The sequence below is a fragment of the Hippichthys cyanospilos genome, chromosome 8, assembly GCF_059441005.1.
Source record: "Hippichthys cyanospilos isolate Australia breed blue-spotted pipefish chromosome 8, RoL_Hcya_1.0, whole genome shotgun sequence".
Lineage (NCBI taxonomy): Eukaryota > Metazoa > Chordata > Actinopteri > Syngnathiformes > Syngnathidae > Hippichthys > Hippichthys cyanospilos.
In genome coordinates, this window is record NC_142376.1 from 21329418 (window position 1) to 21350406 (window position 20989).

At 41.6% G+C, this 20989-nt stretch overlaps 2 protein-coding genes across 9 annotated transcripts in view; both read right to left on the minus strand.

The window, feature by feature from the left end:
- ppifa (peptidylprolyl isomerase Fa) overlaps positions 1–4074 on the minus strand; it is a 5378-nt gene extending 1304 nt beyond the window's left edge. The window contains exons 1-8 of one of the 4 annotated variants that reach the window (XM_088420712.1): positions 3594–4074; positions 3447–3522; positions 3291–3379; positions 3106–3202; positions 2423–2498; positions 464–590; positions 147–352; positions 1–28 (exon numbers count right to left, since the gene is read on the minus strand). The exon at positions 1–28 is cut by the window's left edge and continues 1304 nt beyond it. In XM_088420712.1, coding sequence (XP_088276838.1) covers positions 1–28; positions 147–352; positions 464–590; positions 2423–2498; positions 3106–3202; positions 3291–3379; positions 3447–3522; positions 3594–3737 — 843 coding nt within the window. In that variant the 5' untranslated portion in view covers positions 3738–4074. Of the gene's footprint in view, positions 29–146; positions 353–427; positions 591–2422; positions 2499–3105; positions 3203–3290; positions 3380–3446; positions 3523–3593 lie in introns of those variants that run through there. The other 3 variants (XM_088420713.1, XM_088420714.1, XM_088420715.1) reach the window with 3 other exon arrangements.
- Positions 4075–5451: 1377 nt separating this feature from the next.
- The window catches only part of LOC148420520 (zinc finger MIZ domain-containing protein 1-like), a 180439-nt gene continuing 164901 nt past the window's right edge, over positions 5452–20989 (minus strand). For 2 of the 5 annotated variants that reach the window (XM_088420706.1, XM_088420710.1), the window contains 15 exons: positions 17999–18200; positions 17603–17884; positions 17346–17522; positions 17199–17267; positions 16960–17119; positions 16593–16734; positions 13774–13984; positions 13565–13670; positions 13057–13217; positions 12906–12973; positions 11207–11275; positions 10839–11125; positions 9638–9837; positions 8846–9124; positions 5452–7894 (listed from right to left, as the gene is read on the minus strand). In XM_088420706.1, the coding sequence (XP_088276832.1) occupies positions 7787–7894; positions 8846–9124; positions 9638–9837; positions 10839–11125; positions 11207–11275; positions 12906–12973; positions 13057–13217; positions 13565–13670; positions 13774–13984; positions 16593–16734; positions 16960–17119; positions 17199–17267; positions 17346–17522; positions 17603–17884; positions 17999–18200 (2521 nt within the window). In that variant the 3' untranslated portion in view covers positions 5452–7786. The remainder of the gene's footprint in view (positions 7895–8845; positions 9125–9637; positions 9838–10838; positions 11126–11206; positions 11276–12905; positions 12974–13056; positions 13218–13564; positions 13671–13773; positions 13985–16592; positions 16735–16959; positions 17120–17198; positions 17268–17345; positions 17523–17602; positions 17885–17998; positions 18201–20989) is intronic. The other 3 variants (XM_088420708.1, XM_088420707.1, XM_088420709.1) reach the window with 2 other exon arrangements.

Consider the following 20989-nt stretch of genomic DNA (forward strand, 5'->3'; position numbering starts at 1 on the left):
ATGCAGATGTTTTTTGGTGGCGGGTGGGCTGACCGAAAAAAAAAAAAAGTATTATTATAAGCAACAGCAGAAGATAGCCTCACTGACATTTTCAGCTGCTGAAGAATTAAGCCAGAGCTCATTTGTGTCTCCCACATGGATGTCACCTGATGTCACTTCCTGCTGGGATGGACAGGAAGCGGAAGTGTCTAAATAAAGTCCCTGGCTGTTTTCCAGGAAGGTTGCAAAGCAGCAGGGGCACGAGCCAATGTCCTCCGAGTGGGCCAAGAGAGGGAGAACATCTGCCATTTATTGGGCAGGAAGTGGCGGGGAGAATTGCACAATGTGAAGATTTGGACTTAGAAAGGATGACCTTGGACGTGTCAGCACATGAGATGAGTGAAGCCAGAAAAACACACAAGACAAAACAAAACAATTCAGAGAAGACTTTTTATCCAAAGTACCACATCAAACTTTATTTCACCTGGCCACAATCTGCCACAACTATTTTCTTGATCACGCCTCCATCGTGTAAACCAAACGCTTCCATTTTTGAGACCACATCCATTCCTGACGTGACCTGTCCGAACACCACGTGTTTGCCATCCAGCCTATTGACAAAAAACAGCAATTTGAGTGCATATTTCGGGGTATTTTTTCAACTAGCACCTTTCCATGCATACTCTTGAACGTATTACTCCCATACCATTTTGACGTATAAAGCTGTCAACGGCAGTAAATAAGTTATTTGACAAGTAAATTTGTTACTTTTCAGCTATATTGGTTTAGAAAATAAATACCGCAAATTACACGCCTCCTTACAACAAACTGGCTCAATTTCCCCTCCCAAAATTTGCTGCTAATTATTTCGTCAAAAACAGCATTATAAAGTAAAATGCCACTTTAGCTTTGCTGGCTTCGTCGCCTCTTTAGCAAGCACTTGTAGACACACAATGCATTTTGATACATTTCCTAATCATTACATTTTTTAAAAATATATTAAACTGGTTGAATTGATTGCTTTAGAGTCGTGAATACTTTCATAATTGATTATCAAATAAAATGAAAACAACCAACCAAACAAAAAGCGCTGGATACTGGCCCCCGAGGAGTGGAGTTTGACACGTATGACTTTGAAGATAACATAATGGGCTCAACGTGAAATCTGAACAGGGGTAAGACCGGGTTTTGGTATTTTTGCAGATGCTTGCAAGCCAGTGCAGCGTATGTTGCGCCACTGAGGCTGTGAACACTCCCGACTTTTTTTTTTAAGCGACCTCTATCATTTCCTTTAAATGTAGCATGTGAGAGGCACACCGATAGCCTTGACATGGAGGAAGATTTGCTTGTTTCCCGCGGCAGGTTGAGGGGTGCAAATTAAGTTTATAAGCAATTGCAGGTAGAAGTTCACAGCCAGATGATAGGAAGGTTTCAATAGAGTGTGAAGTGGATCTGTGTGTAGGACGAAACTTTTCTATAGATCTGCTCACGTGAGCTCATTTCAATGCTGCCATCATTTGTTAATAATGGACATGAATGAGTCTGTCCCTTTAAAAACAAATAAAAGTCTTAAGCCAAAACGTTGCCCTCATTGCGTATTTCACAGACCAAAGTATGCTGGGATTACATGAGCAGATCGGTTTCCTTTTCTTTGTCTCATCGGCTCTTTGTGTGCTCTTTGCCAAATTCCAACCAGGCGTTCTTCTAATGCTAATGAGAGCTTTGGAACTTCTCATGTACTAGCATCTGCACTTTCGTTCATTCCATGACCCTTAGTCCAGCCCTCACGTTTTTTTTTTTTTTTTTTTTTTCTGATTTCATTAGCAGTTCTGGGTCTTGTTACAGTTCGCAAAATGTTTCTCTCATCAAATGCCGTTGAATTCCTTGATCTACACAATCCGTCACGTACTATGCTGGTGGGTTATTCCTCCTCCAGGACATTGATTGCAATTGGTAGAATGGGCTATAACCAACCATATTTTTCCCTCAGCTTCACATTTGCATGATTTTCATCCATCCACTTTTCAACTCGGTTTCACAAATAAAACGTAAATCCAAACTTAACTGTGAGCGCAGACTTTTACTTTCATGAGAAAAATGAGTCAAATATAATTCAAATGTTCATATCTTCTTGGTGGAACGTCTCATCCAGTTGTACAGTAAATACCAAGAAATAAATGTTTATCGTTTCTCTCGGTCATCTTTTGATGCTAATAGTTTTCAGCCTACAGCTTAAAATAAGAAAACTGATTCCATCATTTCAGTGCACATCGTTCATCACACTGCAAGAGACGGCATTCCTCCATCTCTGACATTTTGTTGGAGAAAAAGTAGTTGTGAGGCACCTTAGACACACTTTAAGTGCAATGGGTTGATTTACTGATAAATTAAGTAGCTAGTGGCTCATGTTCAGTTAACGTTGTATTGAAGACGACTATTTTACCATTCGGTTTTTGTGGTGCTGATAAAAAACTGGGAACCGTTGGTGTCTGGGCCTGTGTTGGCCATTGACAGGGTTCCTGCACAGATAGAAAAAAACACAATTAAGGACAACTATTGTAAAACACGTGATTTTCTTTTCTTTTTTTAAAATTGTATTTAATTCGGCCACTCTAAGTAGGCCATTCAGCTGGTAATTTAAAATTCAGTACTACCATCTAGTGGACAAGCAGGTATTTAAAGCACTGTATGGTTAAAATAGTACAATACAGTACTGTACTGTATATTGTTGGTTATATAATATTGTAGGTCTCTTATTCCTAATTCTTTTATTGTTGACTAGAGTGAATAGTGAAAGCCCACAAGCAATTGCCATTCCTCAAAATGGTTAATATTGAAATGACACAAGAATAAGATATTGATCAGGTATTTAACCACCTTTGAATAAGTGAAGCTTCTCAGCTCATTTCCAAAGTTCCTTGGTCCATATCTGTCACCAGATAGCTACAAAGCCAATATGCTGCATTGTTTGGTTGTGTTACCACTGTCATACAGTAAAATAGATGCACGGTATGGGTAAGGATGCAAAGTTTTGATGTATACAGATTTGAAAGGTGACTCATGACTGTTGCCTGTCTACATCGTTCAGAAAGTGTGAATACAAGAAAACAAAGGTCGAAGGTGCACCTGCTCTGGTGTGTTTTAACTTAAAGTTCTCATCTTTGAAGGTTTTTCCATATATAGATTTCCCTCCAGTGCCATTGTGTTTGGTAAAATCTCCTCCCTGAGGCATATAAGCAAAGTCAGCTACAATAATAGTAAGAAACAACATTAAAAGTCACATTTCAAGCAAGTGTTAACTATGAATTTACCTGACACATGAAGTCTGGGATGATCCTGTGGAACACACACCCCTTGTAACCAAAGCCATGCTCTCCTGTACACAAAGCTCTGAAATTCTCTGTGAAATCAAACAGGTTTATCAATGCTTTACCACACATGGCATTACTTCATAATGTTGTCCTTACCCGCAGTCTTTGGCACCACGTCTGCATTGAGCTGTAAGATAAACAGCAAAAGGAGGCCACAGGGTTCACAGTTGGCCTGCAGGGGACACCAAAGTCCGAAGGTCCTCGTCTCGAGCAGCTAAACATGCAAACAAAATGGCGAGCTACCTGAATAATGATCCTTCCCAATGTCTCGCCATCCGCTTCGATATCCAAAAACACGATCGGGTTCTCGGCCGGACCTGACGAAAGCAGCCTCGTCGTGGCGATGCCGAGTGGGCTGAATTTGATTCGGTTTTTGACGGCAAACATAATTGCCTCTAGAGCTTCGCTTCCAAATCAGAAAGAAGGCCGCTTTGGTTGTCATGTGAAGCCACGCAGTCTGACAGAATGGGGACAGCGCCGTATTGGGAAAGGCTAACAACGACATCGTGTGGCAGAGTACGGTAATTCAAGAAAGCGATTCCGTTTAATTTGCACACATTAACCGGGTTACATTACGCTAATTAAACTAACGCACGGTTCTCACTGCGGGGCTTTGTCGCTCAATTCCGATTTATTCGTGAGGTAGTTCACGTTTTCAAATAAATGCGACATATGTGTGACGTGTGTTTGGACGCCTGTAATCCTAAAACTGTCCCGCATTCGCAGAGGACACAGTGACGCCACGCTGCGGGGACTCGTAACGCAGTGTTTACGGAAGTACCACAATGGACGGCCGAATGGCTGTCATACCGAACACCGCCACTGTTGTTTAGTTTTTCCCCAAACGGCTTTCGCCTTTTGAGCGCAGATTTGTGACGTTTGTGACATGTTCCGGTATCATCATTTTAGAATACGCACAAGTGGAGAGGCAGTCACTGCAAACTGTTACGTTAAAGTTCCATAAGGAATGCTTTCAAACGTCTGCATTGAAATATCCAGTGACGAGCATATTATTGCACCACTGTTCGTCCTGGCAGATCCCCAAACTCCTAAAACGGGAGACCTGGTTTTTGGATACGATAGAGTCTTTCTAAAGGTGTGGAACCAACCTGCTCATTTTCTGTTCACCTCCATTTATAGGACATCCAGAGCGTGGCAAACAGCAGGTTGGCGCTCAAGCTAACGAACAAATGCCGCCATCCAGACTCGCCGTGCAGTATTTTGTGAGCGGGCCCTCGTCTCTGCCAAAGTCGGATAAATGTGACTTGACCGTTCAGACTGAAGTCGCACGGAAAAGATTGGATACGTATGGGGTTTATTATCAATCAATCAATCAATCAATCAATCAATCAATCAATCAATCAATCAACCAACCAACCAACCAACCAACCAACCAACCAACCAATCAATCAATCAATCAATCAACCACATTTCTAAGTAAAAAAAAAATAAAAATCTTCGGAGGCGGCCATGTTTGTTATAGCTACGGACAATGGTGAATGCAGCATCTGGTGTCCGTAATGAAAAACTGTCCTTTAACAATGCATGATAATGAAAGATGAAATAAAAATTCAATATCCAAATATATTAAGTATAGTGTCATAAAAGTAACATGTAGTCGTAGTCATTGATTTTTTTAAATCAAAAACAACATGTTTATTTTTAATAATTATGTCAATGTATTTTTTTACACATCTAAAATACATTAAAATACTACCAGCTTTAGATTAATGTCTATTTATGAACATTTGGTAGCAATTCACTAGGAGTATCATCGTTTTTTTTCTTTTTTCATTTTTTAATCAATACATTTTAAGGAGAATACCATTTTGTGATGCATCATATGCAACCACACTTAACTGTCTAGAATGGACATATTAGTAATTTAAGTTCTTTGTCTACAAGATATTGTCAGAATATGTAGTTTGTAATGTGATCTTTTTCTTAAATAAAGTGTACATCTAACAACCTTCAGCATGAAATAATTGAATTAGGAGCTTTTCCTACAGTGTAACTATTCAAGCATCTCCCAATACTTAAAACATATTTCCTGTGTACATTATAAACTGTTAAATTTTCGTATCAAGAGGCACGTCCAACATTGTGTTTCACTGGAATACATATTTATTAGATAAATATTAGGATGTCACGTCATCTAACTACATACAGATTTGCAAGACTAAAACTCACAATGTTTGTCTGACCAATATGAACTGATTGCACTTCAGTGACTGTACAAACACCAAGAGAGAGAAAAACAACTGCCACTTGTTGTGCCAATCACTTCAGATTGTACCTTGATAGCATTGTTTGCCAAATTGCATAAAAACTATAAATTGGACATTTTATTATGACTTCTTTACAAACTCTAAAGCTTTGTCTCCAAGTCCTAATGCAGGGGATGAATGATTTTGTAGCACCTTTCGAAAGTACACAGGTCATAGAGAAATACACAGAATAATTACACAAAGGGGAAAAAAAATGTATTTTGTGTCTTGCCCCCCCCCAATGCGAGGGAGTGTTTACATAAAGTATTTTACAAGAATGAACAGGCTTAGGTTAACGAGGTCTGCGATCGTCAAACGTCATCATGATTTCAATTGGCTCGTCTGACAGGGAGGCAAGCTTTACAAATTCTAAATACACTATGCACACTCCTCCTGGAGAAAAATGAATACATTTTTGTTAATGGGTCTCTATTTTTGATTTACACTATGTACATGCACGCGCGCACACGTGCAAATCCCCTCACAATCACGGCCTCGCAATCAACCCTCATTTCTTTTTTTTCTTTTTTTTTTTTTTTTTTACATCAATTTTCTTGTCAGTGGCTGGAAGTAAAAATTACAATTTGGATGCAAACATGACTGAAGCGAACTTTCCAATGCGGCAGTGCATTGTCTTACATTGAAAATTAAAACAATATTCGACAAGTGAATGATACGTATTTGGTTGTGTATAAAGGGATTTAAAACAAATAGGGTAGAAACTGTACATTTTACACTTCAATGACTGCAACAAACCTGAAAAGCTAAAATAATTATAAACTTGAAAACATATAAAATTGTGGTCAAAATACACAAAATGTATGTTTGTTTTTTTTTTGCAACAAACGTTTCAATTTAAAATTATTCAATCATATCTTTTAGGGGTTAGAGAATTTGGACCTCTAAGGCGCCGTTATACTTATTTTAGACACAATACCAACACATTACATTTAAAACAACAAAAATAAAATCCAAAAGATGGCAAAGGGGAAAATGTACACAGAGACATACAATACAAGGCCAGAGTGCAGTTGGAACAGTTTGGAAGTGGGTTTGTGAGTACAGTATTTGTAAAAGTTGTGTGTGTGTGTGTGTGTGTGTGACACACAGTACCATGTGGAGTTGACAGTAAAAGCTGAGCACAACACTGCACAGTTACTAAGTATTCACAAAGCGTATATACAACAGTTGTGCACATAGCCCCCTCAAAAAGGAGGATGCATGACGTTGGGAACAGAAGCTGCATTCAAATACATTAACAAAATAATAGGAAGTAATCTGCTTTGGTGACAGGGGATGGAGGGCAAAAAAAGAAAACAGATACAAATGATTGTAAGAATAAAAAAAAACAGATTTACGAAAGCAATAAATATAGATGGGATAATGATGAACATGACATTGGCACAATTGCAAAAAAAAAAGACGTGAAAGAGTGAAACATAATAAATAGAGCTTCTGCGGAGTGGAAGAAAAGGATGGTGGAGATGATGGATTTGCTCGCCACTTTACATATGCTGGAGGCAGAATGCCCCCCCCCACACACACACGCACACGTACACACACACTGCACAACGTCCTTCCAGCAAGGTCGTGTGCTCCATTTGACGTGTGCACTCTGGAGGAAAGCATTGAGGGTCAAAGGTCACGGCATGTGCTGCCATCTTGGAGGAATACATTTGAAAAAGAGGACAAAAACACACGCACATACAAGTACTGTTTTTTCACAAAAGCCAAATCATGCTTGGATATTTCCAAAAAAAAAAAAAAAAAAAACTTGTCTCCTGGCTTTTCTTGTTTACAGGTGATGATAATAATAGCTGCACACTTGATAAGGTATCATGGACGTGTATCAACTATATACATATGCATGATGTCGCCTTTTTTTTTTTTTTTTGGTGCCCGCCAACATGGCCTTGAATGTTTTTGGTGGAATCTTCACACAAAAAGACATGTGCAGGGATGAGTGGCGTCCCCGCCCCCCAACACTTTTTTTTTTTTCCTTCCCATGCGTCACATCTTCTAGAAAGACATTGTGCATGTGTGCACATGGGATACAGTCTCAAGTGTCCAAGTGGGAGGTGGGCGACGAGTCTGTGGACCGGACAGTCAAACGCATCCCCCAGCGAGGTGAGCTTGAAAGGAGGACATGGGAGGTGGGGCGCTGGGAGGTTAGTTGTTCTCAAAGAGGGAGAGCAGGTCATCATTGCTGTTGGCCGGAAGGTCGGGAGGGTCCAGATATGAGAGTAGCTCATCCGGGTTAGCCAGCTCTGGAAGCAGCTGTGGATGATTAAAAAAGATAGGGACAATTAGGATTTTTGTGACATGAAAGGTGAACGGTAAGAAAAAGCAAGCCAACGCTCATGCTAACACCTAGTCGGAAATGTCAAAGACAAATACCAAATAGCATCTGTGGTGTTAAAATGCTTGACGGAACAGACATTTTAAGACAAACATTGGAAAAACATGTATGGATGTATGTATATTCTTTATACTGTGCTAGAAATGTGAGTTGCGATTAAAATTTTCTAACAAAATCAATATGGTAATGACTTTTTTTCAGTTGAAGTGGATACGTGCGGGAATGTGCTTTTGAATTTTGGCATAGTTTCCAGACATTTAAGGACACGCACCGTTTTACTTCTTATAGCCAACTCCTTCCTGCAGCTAACTAGCTTACCCAGCTAACTGCCTGACTGGCAACTGCCGCTGTCTGTATGACTGTATCATACTGCCGCCTGATGGCCAAGTCAAGTATTTATTTATGCTATGACTATATGGTATGTTTATTTGATGTTCAATAATATAGTGTTATTTTCCCTCATAAAAAGAGCATTTCCATCCATTTGGGGTAAGATGATTTGGGATAAACCCATTTGGCGGAAGAAACATACAAAATGAAAGAACTAAAATAAGGACTTTGCAAAAGTGTGCAGACCACAACTGGTACCTGGATGCCTTCAGATTTCACCAATCACATAGAAAGCCATGCTAAATGGGAGTCAGCTGACACTTGATTAATCCCTCGCAAAGTTTTTTTGTTCAAGCGCCGGCAGAAGAAAAATAGCCTCACTGTCTCCACCATGTGGGTCACTACTGCAGGTAGTGATCTCAAAATTCAAGCCTGGCTTCAATGGAATATATATCCAAACACCAAATTGGTAATCTTTTAAGGCATAATTTTAAGCATGTTTTCCCACATTACAAGCTCCCCGTGACGCACAAACTTACATCCAGCGAAGGTTCGGGCATGTCCGGGCCATCTGACGAGGAGTTAAACGTCAGATCAGCGTGCGGGTGCGCGTTCTGACCAGTTGGCTGCGGCTGAGGCTGTGGCGGTGGGCGCGGCGGCTGCGACGACGACGGGCCACCGCTGCTGTGATGCAAGGGCGGCCCTGATTGGCCGCCGCTGCCGTGATGCAAGGAGGGCCCCGATTGGCCACCGGGGTGGGGAGAAACATGCAAGCCGGGCTGCATGGAGTTATGGGACGGATCGGTATGGGACATCTGCTGAAGCCAGAGACGGAGAGAGAGGGAAGCGTATGGAGAGGGAGAGAGAGAGAGGGAGAGAGAGAGAGAGAGAGGGAGGGAGAGAGAGAGAGAGAGAGAGGGGGAGAGAGAGAGAGAGTGAGAGAGAGGGAGAGAGAGAGAGAGAGAGAGGGAGAGAGAGAGAGAGAGAGGGAGAGGGAAGGAGACGTACAGAAAGGGGAAAAGTGAAATGAGCCCTGGTGTGAATCATGTGAACCGGGCCCTTGAAAATGGAAGCTGTGATGAGCAGACACAAACAAACAACTGCAACACTTTATGGTGCACATGTGCTGCCTCAGCCCACAGACCAAAACCTCAGCCTCTCATGTTATTACGGCTGTGTTTGAAATTATTTCCTCTTGACTTTATAGTGCTCTATATAGTGAGCTCCACATTTTGCCATCCTGTTCGAGTACTGGGGAGTACAATTTCAAACGGCCTATGAGCCTCATTTATGCTCAGCGTTAATGTGAAATAGCAGCGGGAATTACTAACCGTGTCATTCATGCTGTGGTTGAGAGGTTTGTCCTGGGACAAAAGACTGCTTGGCCCATCTGGCGGGTGGGAAAGTTGCGGGCCATGGATAAAGTCGCTCATAGGTGGACCCCCTCCTCCTCCTCCCCCTCCTCCTGCTGCGCCTCCAGATGGGTTGCCTTGAGGGAAGTCAAAGTTCCCTTGGCTATGGTAAGGGTTACCTTCAAAGACAAAAACAAATATCATAAATTATATGATGGAATTTGACACTTTTAAAGGGCCCCTGTCATGGAAATTCAATTTTTTGAATCTTTTAACCAAGCAAGTTACAATGTTGGTTTGTCACTTTCCAAACCTCCAAAGTGTTGTTTTCTTGCATGGAAGCATTTCTAAGAATTATTCTGCACTGTCAGCACAGGCCCCGCCCGAGAAGAAAAAAAGGTTTCGGTTTTTTTTGCCGGAGTTGGCCATGTACTCTTCAATGTGTAGAACTTTATTGTTAATGTTTTGTGGCCGAGACATTGCGCTTCCAGGTTAGAAAGGTCGCTACCAAACAACTCAGATTTTGTACAGAATTAAACGGCCGCTTACCAATATAACATCACAAAATGACAATGTCGTTAGAATAACTCACAAGTTTGTTTGACTTTTGAGGTTCCGTGATCATTGCTCTTGGACGTAAGCCAACTAGTGTATGTGAAACTGCAGTATGGCCAATTTGACCACAAATTCATCCAGTTGGTCTGTCACATTGTTTGCCTGTTATTTTCAGACATTATTAACCAATGTTAAGTTTTGAAAAAATGGTCCGGGCAGTGAGTCAGTGCAAGACCTTAAGGTGGACACAGCTGATGTGTCCTATCACTTTAATCAATGACAGTGTATTTAATTAAATTCTTTTGAAAGCCAACTGATCATAGTGCACAACAGTATATAAAAGCAATAGAAGGAATAACACCAGCCTGATAAGATGTTTGTTAACCCAAGAAATATGGGGTGTTTTTTTTTTTTTTCCGACAGGAGGTTACAATATTTAGCTGTATACATTTTACTGTATATGATTATATGGTGCATTTGAGACTGCTGATGAATTTGAACTACATAATTAGGTGAAAAAATGTACAACTCCTCGGCATTCTTGAATGGCGTATAAATCTCTCTCCAGTGATCCCACCTGTGGTGTTATTCTTCCAAGCAGCAGGTCTTAACCCATTTTCAATACCTGCTCCTGGGTAATCTCCGCCATTTCCACTGGCATGTTGGCCGGGGTGGTGTGGTGGATAAGGACTGGGGCTGGGTCCAGGACCATGGCCGCCCCCTGGCCCGCTTCCAGGTCCTAGCTGGGCAATCATCTCCATCACGTTGGGCATGGTCATCTGACTTGGGCTCATGGTCTTGAAGCGCTTAGCCATTGGCCCATCTGGATCCTCTTTGATGTGTAGCTCCGACTTGATGGCCACGGGCCGCCAGCTGCATGTCGGGTCAATCGTGACCTCCTCAAACTCTGAACTGTCGATGAGCGAATCAGAAGTGTGTTAGTTCAAAGTGTGTGCGTTACATGGCGTAGCAAGTTGTCACATTCAAACTTACTTTTGGATGGCATTTAGGATGCCCCACATGTACTGATCCACCTCTAGGCCTTCTAGTAATGCTGTTTTACTGCAACGAGGCAAACATTATAATTGGTTAAAATTAGCCACAAAGTTTAAATGGGAACAGCAGTTAAGTATAACTATTTTTTTTCACTTTGCTGCGTCAATAAAATCAATTGTTCCTGCATGTCATGGTAACGCCGATACACTATTGCTCTTACAATGTCACAGTCACTGTCTCAGTCACCGTGTCAGTCACGGAGATGCCCATACGCTATTGGTCGATTAAGTTCACAGTCCCGGTCTCAGTCACGGAGATGCTGATATGCTATTGGCCGGCGTCACGTCAATCACAGAAATGCCGATATGCTATTGGCTGAACGCCTTCATCTAGCTTGATGGCACAGCTGGTCGGGATGGAAGGGAGGAGAGAAAAGGAGTGAAAAACGGAAGGAAGGAATGTTGTGAAGACTTGGCAAACTTTATCTGTTAGACATGGCTTCTAAAATTGCTAGTGGCGGTAAAGGAAGAAGTAAGAGGATGATGACAATAGAAACCAAGCAGGAGATAATAAAAAAAATACGAAAGAGGCGCACGCATAGTTAACCTTGCTCGTGAGTATGGCCGTAACCGCTAGGCAATCTTCTAAGGGCAAGACTTTCCTTGCCAGGGGACGGACCTCGGTCGACAACAAAATGGAGAGGCTTCTTCTATTATGGATTAAAGAGAAGGAAATCGCCGGTGATATGTTCTAGTTTGAGAAAAGTTCTTGTTTAAGAAAATAACGAAATAAATTCTGCGGGTTCGTCTCTGCTCCCCTCCGCCTCCACCCACCACCAGCTCAAGTCACGTCGCCCCAAAGGTAAATGTCATTTTTCCTTTGTATATTTATGTCATTTAATTTAACTGTACAGTAGATTATGTAAAATTTTTAATATGTGTATAAAGTCGTTATGTTTTTACCTAAGGTTTTTGCACGCGTTGCATGCATTCACTAATTAACATAGGTTTGGATTGCCTGTCATACGATCAATCCGAGTTACGAGCGTAGCTGCTGAACGAATTAAGTTCGTAACACGGGGGCCCACTGTATATATACACTCTATGTATATATATATATGTGTGTGTGTGTGTGTGTGTGTGTGTGCATACATGGTTTATATAATACCGACTTTCGAAGAGAAATATACTTTTAATATTTGTTGATATGATTGATATCATTATTATAATATAAATATTATGGCAATATTTAAGAAGATGCTTTGGGCTATACACCACAGCTAACAGGGGCTGTATGGATTTTGTTATTCAGTATTAGGAAAGATCTCAAATGCAGCTGAAAAATGTGCCTTGCTCATCTTTTCTATTTACATCAAAACAGTAAATTGTTGATTTTGTTGCAGTCTGCCCAGTAAAAAGACAACACTTTGAAATTATATTTATATTAATATTTTAAGCATTATTTTCTAATTCAGCAAAAATAGCAAAAATCACATCCCCTTTAGCGGCTTTAATCTCATGATACAACCGGTCTCGTGGGATTTTTTGTCCCGGACCAAGTTAGTCCCCTTTTTTTCTAAGAAGAGGTTTTGGACTGAGGTCTTTTTTGGTCTCAATTGCAGCCATTGTTATTTGATATAGAGAGACCAATATCTTGATGATATAAACGTTTAAAATATGAACATTTGTTGGCATACTTGCAAACAGGACACCTCCATGTGCCTCTCTCACAGTTTAGCTGCAGGTAAGACTCCAGGTCAAAGCACTGTAGACACAACAAAAACATCACGATCACTCAGTTACTGTACATTCATCATTTCTATCAACTGTCTTTTGATATCCGCTAACCTGCACGTGTTTGCAATCGTGCCCTCGCGCGGGGAGCTGGATGCGGCGGAAGGTTATGGGACACTTGAGTGACACTTTGATGGCCGTCTGCTCCACGCCATCCTCGCCGTTGAGAGTGGTGCTGCCCGCTGAGGCTGCCACACTGCTGAAGTTCCTCTTGACTGCAAAAAAGACACGACAACAATGTTTCGCTCTTTGTTTGATGGAGTTGTAATCATTTAGTCTAAAGAGTCTATTCTTCTCATTTCTTAGCATTTCTCTTCGCTGCACTCCTTCCAGTTTGTGATGATGATTTGATTTCTTTTTCTCCAATTAGATTTCACTATCTATGTAGCCATGTCAAACTAATCTATTCGATGCATTTAAAATCAGTTGCGCTGGATGATGATGACCAGATTTCAAATTCCAAGCGAACGAATGCACAGGTCGTCCCTGTGAAAACGTATTGAAAGCGTAAACAGCAGCAGGTGTCGGGGAGAAATTGAGATATTAAAACACAGCGGCGTACTTTTGGTGATGCAGTGTTCCGCAGGAAGGAGCCGCTTCTTTAGGAGCCCCTGGAGGACAGAGCGCACAGATGGCCTGTGGACCAGCTGCAGCACAAACAGATGCGACTGCAAAGCAATACACACAAACAAACATACAGTATATCTTTTCAACTTAAATCCTCACACCACCTGATGTTTTTGTCCCCAAAAAGATGGTGGCCACACTCACGCAACAACAGGCGGTGACAGTGATTTGGATGGTGTTCCTGCCCGGCTGGCACACGTGTTTCAGATGCAAGGGCTTGTGGGAGGTCTTGTTGTCGCCCCGCTCGATGGTGAGGGGTGTGGCATTGACACTGACTTGGACCGAGGCCGGCCAGTTGGTATTCATCTGACGGTCCTCGTGATGGTAGCACTTGAACTGCAGCTCCAGGTCTGACCTGCGAAGAAGATGGATTTGCAAGATTTAGACAAATGCTACACATTTAATATCTTTTACAATGTCAAACACAAGGAATGATATTCTGAAAGAAATTGTATGACAAATACATTTCTCCCAAACCATATTGAGTCATTCCTCAAAGTAAAGCCCTCAATGAGGGCTTTCCAAATATGTCACTACTTTGTCAATTTATTATATCCACTTTAGACACAGCCTATTCATGTGCAGTGTTGAGCAAATTACTTCAAAACTGTAATGCATTATTTATTACTTATTACTATCGTTCCAAAGTAATTAGTTACATGATAACATCACTGTCTTGAAAGTATAAGGCAGTACAATACTATTGCATTACTTTTACATTACTCTCACCAACATACCTGGACATATATGGATTTGCCATTCTACATGTAGCTCATTCATCAATCAATTCAATGACCTTAAACTAAACTTACAAACCCCTGGACCAGTATTGGACCAGTGAAGCAAATTCCTTTATTTTTTCCTGTAGACCGACTGAACTGATGAACTTCTTTTGTGTTTTTTTTTTAAGTGTTTTGGGGTGGTTATCTTGCTGTATGATGAAGGGTCTCCCAATCAGTTTGGTTGCATTTTTCTTTGAATGAACAGATGAAATGTTTCTGTACATGTCTGAGTTCGTTTTGCTACCTCTATCAGGTGTTACATCATCAAAGAAGATTAATGACTTGATACCTTCTCTCCTGTCCTCTGGAGGTTGTTGGTGTCACATTCCGTGTCCCTAATGAGTGTCCTGTGTTGCAGAACCATTGGCCACACACCTGCTCCTCATTCTAATCAGGGGACTATTTAGGCGCGGTCAGAGCTGGAGGGCATCGCCGGATTATTTTGTCTGCAGCCTTCCAGTGTCCATGCCAGTTCCTCGTTCCCTCGACTCTTAGTGTTTTTTCCTGAGTGTTTTATTTGCTACTTTTTCTCCTAGTATCTAGTCTGCCTGTTGGTCAGCAGTTTGTTTCGTTACTTTGTACTTTTGGCGACGTCCTCCTGCTGGTTCTGCCCTCAAGTCTTAGTAAGGTACTTGCACTTTTGCATAGTCTGTTTAAGTTGTACTTTGAGTCTCTTTATCATCTTTTTGTTGTATTTTGAAGTAATTTTGTTAGATACCCACGCGGTGTGTGCTTTTTGTGTTAATAAACCATTTTTCTCAACTTCACGCTGTTTCTTGTGTCTCCGGGGTTCACAATCCACCTGTCCGAGTCACGACCGTGACAGTTGGTGATTTCGCTAGCAGTTGTTTTGGGGTTTTTCTTTGCGGCTCTCACGTTGTTTCTATCATCAAATGCTGTTGACCTTCTTGGTCTACCTGTTCAACATCTGTTACTTAATACACCAGTGGTATCTTTCTTCTTCTAAACATTACAAATGATTGTACTGGCTACGGCCAATGTTTGTGATTGACTTTTCAGCTTCTCAGCCTCACAATTGCTTCTTTCTTCCCCATAGACAGCTCTCTGATTTAAAGGTTTGTTACACCTCTCTTACTATAAGTGCAATCTCCACAGGAAAAACCCAACTCAAACTAAGCACTACAGACATCAACTGCTCTTTATTTGAACAGTGAATTTAGAAGTTCCGATATTTTTGAACAAATGTAGTGTTTCTCTACAAATGATGTTCTCTTCTAAGTTGTGTATCAGATGGTTGTGGTTTCACATCTAGCTCCGGACTTCCTGCGTGGATTTTCTCCGGCACTCCGGTTTCCATCAACATTTCAAAACATGCAGGTTAGGTAAAATGAAAACTAAATTGCCCTTAGGTGTGTTCGTGAGTGTTTGTCTGCCTTTGTATTTCCTGTGATTGGCTGGCAACCAGTAGAGGATGTATCATGCCTACTGCCCAAAGACAGCTGGACTGCTGGAGAGTTAAAGCCAGAGCTTTAACTTCTATGAGTACATAAAAGCAAAAAGAATCTAAATTCTCCATTCTGGACATCCTGGCCGGGTTGCCAGCCAATCACAGGGCGCACACAGACAAACAACCGTTCACACTCACAATCACAATCACAAGGGCAATTCAGGGTGTCCAATACATCTATCGTGCATATTTTTGGAATGTGGGAGGGGACCGAAGTGCCAGAAGACCCACCAGAGCATGGGGAAAATGCAAACTGCCTACAGGAAGGCCATGGCAAACTGGAATTGAACCCTGGACCTCTGAACTGTGAGGTAAACGTGCTTTTCCACCATGAATGTTTTATAATATAAGGTTATGAAGTGCTGTGCCGGAACATAAACTGAATGTCTCATTTTAGTATATGCTATCAACACGTTAACTTGAAGAGGCCGACAAGGCTCAGAGGTAGAATGTTCGCCTCCCGACTGGAAAGTTGTGGGTTCGACCTTTGGCCAGTACGACCATGTCTAAGTGTGCTTGAACAAATCACTGGACTCCATTTTTCTTCTTCCAATAGATGTGGTAGTAGCCTCCGTTAACGTATAAATGGATGAATTTGTGCATTTGTAAAGCATTTTTAACCATGTATCATTTGACTCACTTCGCAATGCAATCACTTTGCAAAAATTCAAGTAATGCAATTTTTTTATCTTAACTAACTGTGACCCTATTACCTCCACATAAGGGTCTGGTGGACGGAGGGCCTTAGGTGGAAGACATGGTTGCTGACAGCCAGGTTGTGCTCCAGGCGGAACGGCTCCAGCACCACACCGTCTCTGACTGGGAACGTCAGTCGCAGCTCCTCATTGGTAATAGCTGTGAGGCACACATGAATTCGTTAAACGTGTACTGAGTATTGAGAATACATGAATGAACCCATTTAAAATTCCAAAATTCATGTGCACAAAACCTTTTTATGTTTTGATTCTCTTTCTGTATAGCACACATAGCATTTTTTTCCACATTATTATATCATCTTAACATGTTTTTACTATGCAGCAAATCTTCGTTCTGTTGGCAAATACTGCATTATGTACTCACAAGGAGGAAGTGCTGTCATATTTGGTTTCATGTCAGGTGGAAATGGGGGCTTCACATCCTGGTTTGGCGACAGGTAAGGAGGAATACTACTTCCGGGCGTCATGGGCGGTGTAGGGTTTCCGGGTACAGGAGAATGGGGGTAGTTACCTGGCCTGGGGTGCTGGAAAACAAAAGCAAAAGAATATTAGTAGAAACTGATTCATGAACTTGTATAATTCAGACAGTCTGTCAGAACATACCCCATTTCCTTGCCCATATGAGTAGCCGCCACCTGAAAAGTTGGTGCTCTGCCCATTAAATGGCTCTTGCTGCAAAACAAGTAATGATCAATTTTGAATAAAGATTATCTCTTGCTAATATAAACCATGTACAGAGTTTAATCAGACCTTGTAATATTGGCCTATGGGCATGCCAGGAGGGTACTGTCCTTGCCCCTGCTGCCCAGGCATCCTCTGGCCAGGGTAGTTGGGCGAAGGCAAGGGTCGAGAGGCGTTGGGGGTCGGGTACTGTCCCTGCTGTGGTGGGAACTGACTGTTAGGTCCATACTGACCCCCGTAACCGGCCTAGGAAGGGATTGATATAGTTAGCTATAGGTGAAAAAGTTTCTTGAAAAAAAATCTGTGCCATAGACATGCTAACTCACCTCGCCAGGATACGACCGTTTCATCCCCTGCATGGGGATGCCTTGCCGAGGACCCCCCGGGTAGCCTTGCTGGGGCATCCGCTGGCCGTGAGCTGCGAAAGGTCCCATTCCAGGGGTCCGGGCCGGACTCATGCCTAAGGGAGGCCCAGTCATGTTAGGGTTGTTCATCCCTGAACCCATGCTGGCCGGATTCATCCCTCCAGGTGGTCCTCGTGGGCCTGGCTGGTTCATGAACTGACTATTATAGGCCTGAGCGGGACCCATTTGGAAGGATGAACACATCTGGAGGCAAGAACAGAGAGCGCTTTTTCATTAACCAATCCCAACCAAACCATACAGTACAGCTGGGTGGAATGAGCCTGATGCGTCATTGGCTGTATGTGTGGAAAATTGTACCTGTCCATATTGGTTCATGTCTTTATTCTGCGTCTCCTGTAGTGCGGCCACAGTGGCTGTTGCCGTAGCGGTCGCTGTAGCAGCAGCCGCGGCGACAGCGGCAGCCGCGGCGGCGGCAGCAGGCTGCGTGAAGTCACCGGATGGACGTGTGTGAGAAGCCATGCCCATACCTCCAGGGGGTGGATTGGGACCTCCAGAGTAACTGAAGGAAATAATGTGTGTTTGGGTTATAATAGCTTTGGATGGCTTTTAATTTTTTTTCCAGACTTTTTTTTTTTTTTTTTTTCCATCTTTTGATTAGTTTTTGGAACAAATTTGTCCATTTGATTTTTTTTTTTTGAATGCTTCGTTTGAGTTCTTTTTTTTTCTTTAAAGCTTGAGTATTTGTTTATTTTTTTAGGATATAATGTATTTGTCAAATGCAAATTGAAAAAATGTGACTAAACTTTCTGTACAGATTTACAGCAATACTGAAATACATATGTTTAAAACAAACCCCGCAATAATAAAAGACAAACTATAGCAAAAAACAAGCATTTGACTCTTTTGTTGCTGTTCTTGGTCTACAGTATTATATTTTTGTTTTACCACTAGTAGGGTTTTTGTCCTGTGCTTTTAATTTTGAAGAATATGTTGAGCTTGTTGGCTAGTGATTCACAGACTTTTTGCCAGCTTCGATCACACCGCTTTTTTCGGACACTGGCGCAAGGCCACTGAATGTGCTCTTTTAGTTTCTTTTCATTTTTAACTGCTTTTGCTTGGCTGGTTTACATAAGTATGACTTTGTCAACTCCCACCATGGCCAACAATTGCAACGGATACATCTTTCTCATCGAGAGACATTCGCTGCTCGAGGCACATGTACGTACTGTACGTCAGTCCGAGTTATTTGGTGTCTGTAGATGTGGCGGATACAACTATTGTAATTATGCAGGTCATAGCCTATCTGTTGGTCAGGTTCGCATTAGCTCAAATGGCCCGCTAATCGCAGTGAGGGTGTTCAGATGCATAACAGACTTAGCCCTCTTGTTAGACCCATTCCATCTCACTACTGACTCCTGCAACTTAGTTATAGGTGACTCCTTCAACCGTAACATAAAGCTTTAAAAGTAAACCCAGCCGCAGTAATGTGCATTCCAGGGGCCAGAACACCCAACATTGAAGGTAGTCATTGCTGTACGCTGGCATGCAGCAGGCCTAGACGCCAACGTATAGAAAGCAACACTAGTTACTTGGACATAGTAATACATGTCGGCTGGAATGAGACTAGGATGAGGCAATCAGAGATTTCAACAAAGAAGATGGCTAGGAATCTCACTCAATAGATGAGTCGGCATTAACTGTCTCTGGCACTCTTCCTGTCAGAGACGATGAGAGGTTTAGCAGGTTATTCTCGCTAACCCACTGGCTGACTAGTTTTTGTGGTTTCAGATTGGAGAATTGGTCCTCCTTTTGGGTCCAGCCTGAGCTACCGAAGAGGGACGGCCTTCACCCTTACTGAGAAGGTGCCATCACTCTTTTAAAAAACATAAGAATCTTGTTTGAGTTTCCATGACTTCTTACACTAGAGAATGTCAGGTCATGTGATTAAACGGATGTGGAGTATGAAAGGCTAGAGCTGACTAGCATGACGCTAGAATACTAAAACACACAGTTTTTTTGGCGTTTCAAGTGCTGAAATCCATATATGGTTTCATAACCTAATGCTGGATTCCACACTGAAAGTATTTACACTGAAGTGGCGCTAAATAAGGAATTAAACCATTCTTCCTCAATCAGTTCAATTGGCAACATGGCACTCACTCTTAATATTAACACTCATGTTGACAATTAGTTACAAAATTCCTACATTATTACCCTCCTGCCCAGGCTATAGTCCAGGGGTGTCAAACTCATTTTAGCTAACGGGCCACATGGAGGAAATTCTATTCTTAAGTGGGTCAAATCATACCATATATCTTAAAAAAAGAGTTATTGTCAATTATATGTACAGCATGTAAATTTTATGCTATGCGGCCGCCCTGCTCCCAATTTCTCACAAATAACGGGGGTTAACTTTAAATATATTGTTGAAAATAAAATTAAAAAATAAAATAGAAATAGACACAGCAAAATAATTTCCATTTTGATCCCCCAAAATTGGATTGTTCCTATAAACTGTGTGAAATGAATGGAAATTCTTGTTTCCATTTTTTCATAAAATACACATTTTGTTTAGAATACATGGGAATAAATAAAAGAAGTACAATGAAACACAAATGTATGGAGGAAGGAAAATCAACGTTTGTGGTTGTATAAATTCTTTGCAAGGACTGCAGTTACGTGCGAAAAATTGAACAAAATGAAATGGTGTTGTAGCGTCATGAAGCTCACAAAGAAGTCATGATGCCACATCGACTCACTGTGCGCTAACTGTTGAGCAGTAAATAGTCTATTTAAAAAAAAAAAAATACAAGACTGATTTTTACAATTCCACACGGACTAAGGCTGGATGTCTCATAATGGCACAGATGGTGGCTTCTATCCATTGGGAATCTCCTTGGGGTGATCGAAAGATTTTACCTACGGTGTGTAATCATACAACGACTGTACATCAAGACTACGCGCCTATTAGCAGTTATTTCTTTCATAAAGAAGCGATCCCCAAGAACCACAAGTGTGTTCTCATAATTTTTCAGAATTTTGGGCTGATTTGGTAACTCATGCAGATAAAATATTAATGATGTGTGACTTATGGGTGGCTAATGTCCACATGAACTCCCTGTCTGAACCACATACTGCAGCGTTTCAGGCAATAATCAATATATTTAGTTTCCCGCAGGAGACGGATGCAGCGATACACAGAAATGGTAACATTTTAGCACTAACCAGGGACTTAACAACCTCAAATGTTACAGTATTACCTGACACTAGCTCACTCTTCTAGCTCATTGCTGTCGTTCTGACCACAACCATAGTTATCACAGCTGAACATTAGTTCGCAAACCACAG